Here is a 1,725-nt window from a genome sequence, read left to right on the forward strand (position 1 = left end):
TTGCTCAGATGGACAGTTGTTGAGATAATTATATGTGAAATAACAGGAAGTGATGTCAAAGGGGAATGTCTGCATGTGCATATTTAAAAAAATAATTTTTACCAATTATTTTAATATTTGAAATGAATTAAAATCATCCCATGTACAATGTGTTAACATTTTTAAGACTTCTGAAAGGTTGATTTAAGACATTTTAAGGCTAATTAAGGCCTTATATTTGGATTGATGAATTCAATGCCTTTTAAGACTTTTTAAGGATCTGCAGGAACCCTGTAAAAGAAAACTATTGAAGCTTGGGTGTTCTCTCTCTGCTCTCTGAGAGGAGATTTGAGAGAAAACAATTAGACCTTTAGTGGCGTGTCACACTGGGCAAAAAAAAGTGTTCTTATGTATAATTTGTACTTGTTGCCAAAAAGCGTTGGGGAAATTTGTAAAAGACTTGGAAGATTTTAGACAACTCAAAAGTTAGTCGAACATTTTATGCAACAGGCTCTAAAAATTGTGAAACTTACACTACATTTGTGTAAAAAAATCTGTAAAAGAAAGTACTAGGTCACTCTAATTTTCTGTGACCAGTTTGAACTTTTAATATTTTTACTGTGGCTTTTGCAGTAATAGATGGTCTTTAAAATGACTGAATAAGTCTTAATTTTTAGCCTGTTTTTCATTGTTGTTGCTCCTGACAGGTAGTGTGTCTTACACTGCAAATGTGTTTTGTGTGTGTGTGTGTGTGTGAGAATGTATATATAAATAAAATAAATATGGATAATTGTCATTCAGCGGTTGTTATTTACTTGAAAAGGTTCCTTTAACAACATCTTTGTTTTTCCTGCTCTGGTTAAAGGTGAACAAGCATTTTTTAACTCATACAATACAAGTATGATGGCAAAAGTAAAAACTTCAGATATTTTTCTACTAATAGTCTCTTTAATACCAAATGTTTTCATAAAGTAGGTTAAAAAAGTAAAGTTAAAGCTACAGAAACAATATGCAGATCCATAGGATCAGAATTAACATCAGTACAAACATTCAGAAAAGTTTAGTCCTGCTGACTCAACGCACGTTGCTTCCAGTCATTTGTAGTTTTCGGAGTTTGTTGAACAGCTCTAAGTACTGAGTCATGGTGTCGACGCAGTCCGCTGGTGCAAAAACACCCTCGGGTTTGGCTGCGAACACAGTTGGAAGTTCGGGGACGTTGTTGCTGAGGAAAGACTGCATGAACTCCTTCATGAGGTTCCAGCAGTCCCCTGGAACCACACAGGGACAGTATTCCACCTGAGAGAAACACAAAGAGAGTTAACATGATCACAGTGAYGACACGTCCCCAAACACTAAACCTCGTATGAACACACCTCCACTGAGATCCCTCTGACACTGGAGCTCATCGCGACCGTGCCGACTTTGATCAGGAAGTCACAGTAGCGATACCTCGAACCCCGACATTCCACCTTGTGTCCCTTGGCGTTCTGGAAATGACTCTTCAGCTTCACCATGAGGACGTCAAAGTTTGCGTCCGCAGTCAGACAGGGTCCTCCTTCGAACAGAGCCATGCAGCTGAGCGGGAACTCTGAGTTGTGCATCACATACAAGAGCTTGGAGGACTGACCTGTAAAACACAATGCAACACTCAGAAAGAGACTTACAGAGGCAGAAAATATGATAAAGTAATACTAATTCATATAAAGTTTGCAAATTAAAGCCTGGTTAAGACCGAGACAAATATAT

General features: G+C 37.9%; 1 protein-coding gene across 1 annotated transcript; it reads right to left on the minus strand.

Annotated features, from left to right (window-relative positions):
* Window positions 1-905: 905 nt before the first annotated feature.
* med20 (mediator complex subunit 20) lies at window positions 906-1,606 on the minus strand (the record flags this gene model as incomplete). The annotated part of the gene is given in 2 exon segments (XM_014006343.1): window positions 906-1,275; window positions 1,353-1,606. Coding segments are annotated over 2 exon segments (476 nt in total), but the record flags the coding sequence as incomplete, so codon positions are not given.
* Between the last annotated feature and the right edge of the window lie 119 nt (window positions 1,607-1,725).

Source organism: Austrofundulus limnaeus, unplaced genomic scaffold (assembly GCF_001266775.1).
Source record: "Austrofundulus limnaeus strain Quisiro unplaced genomic scaffold, Austrofundulus_limnaeus-1.0 Scaffold35, whole genome shotgun sequence".
In the NCBI taxonomy this organism is placed as follows: domain Eukaryota; kingdom Metazoa; phylum Chordata; class Actinopteri; order Cyprinodontiformes; family Rivulidae; genus Austrofundulus; species Austrofundulus limnaeus.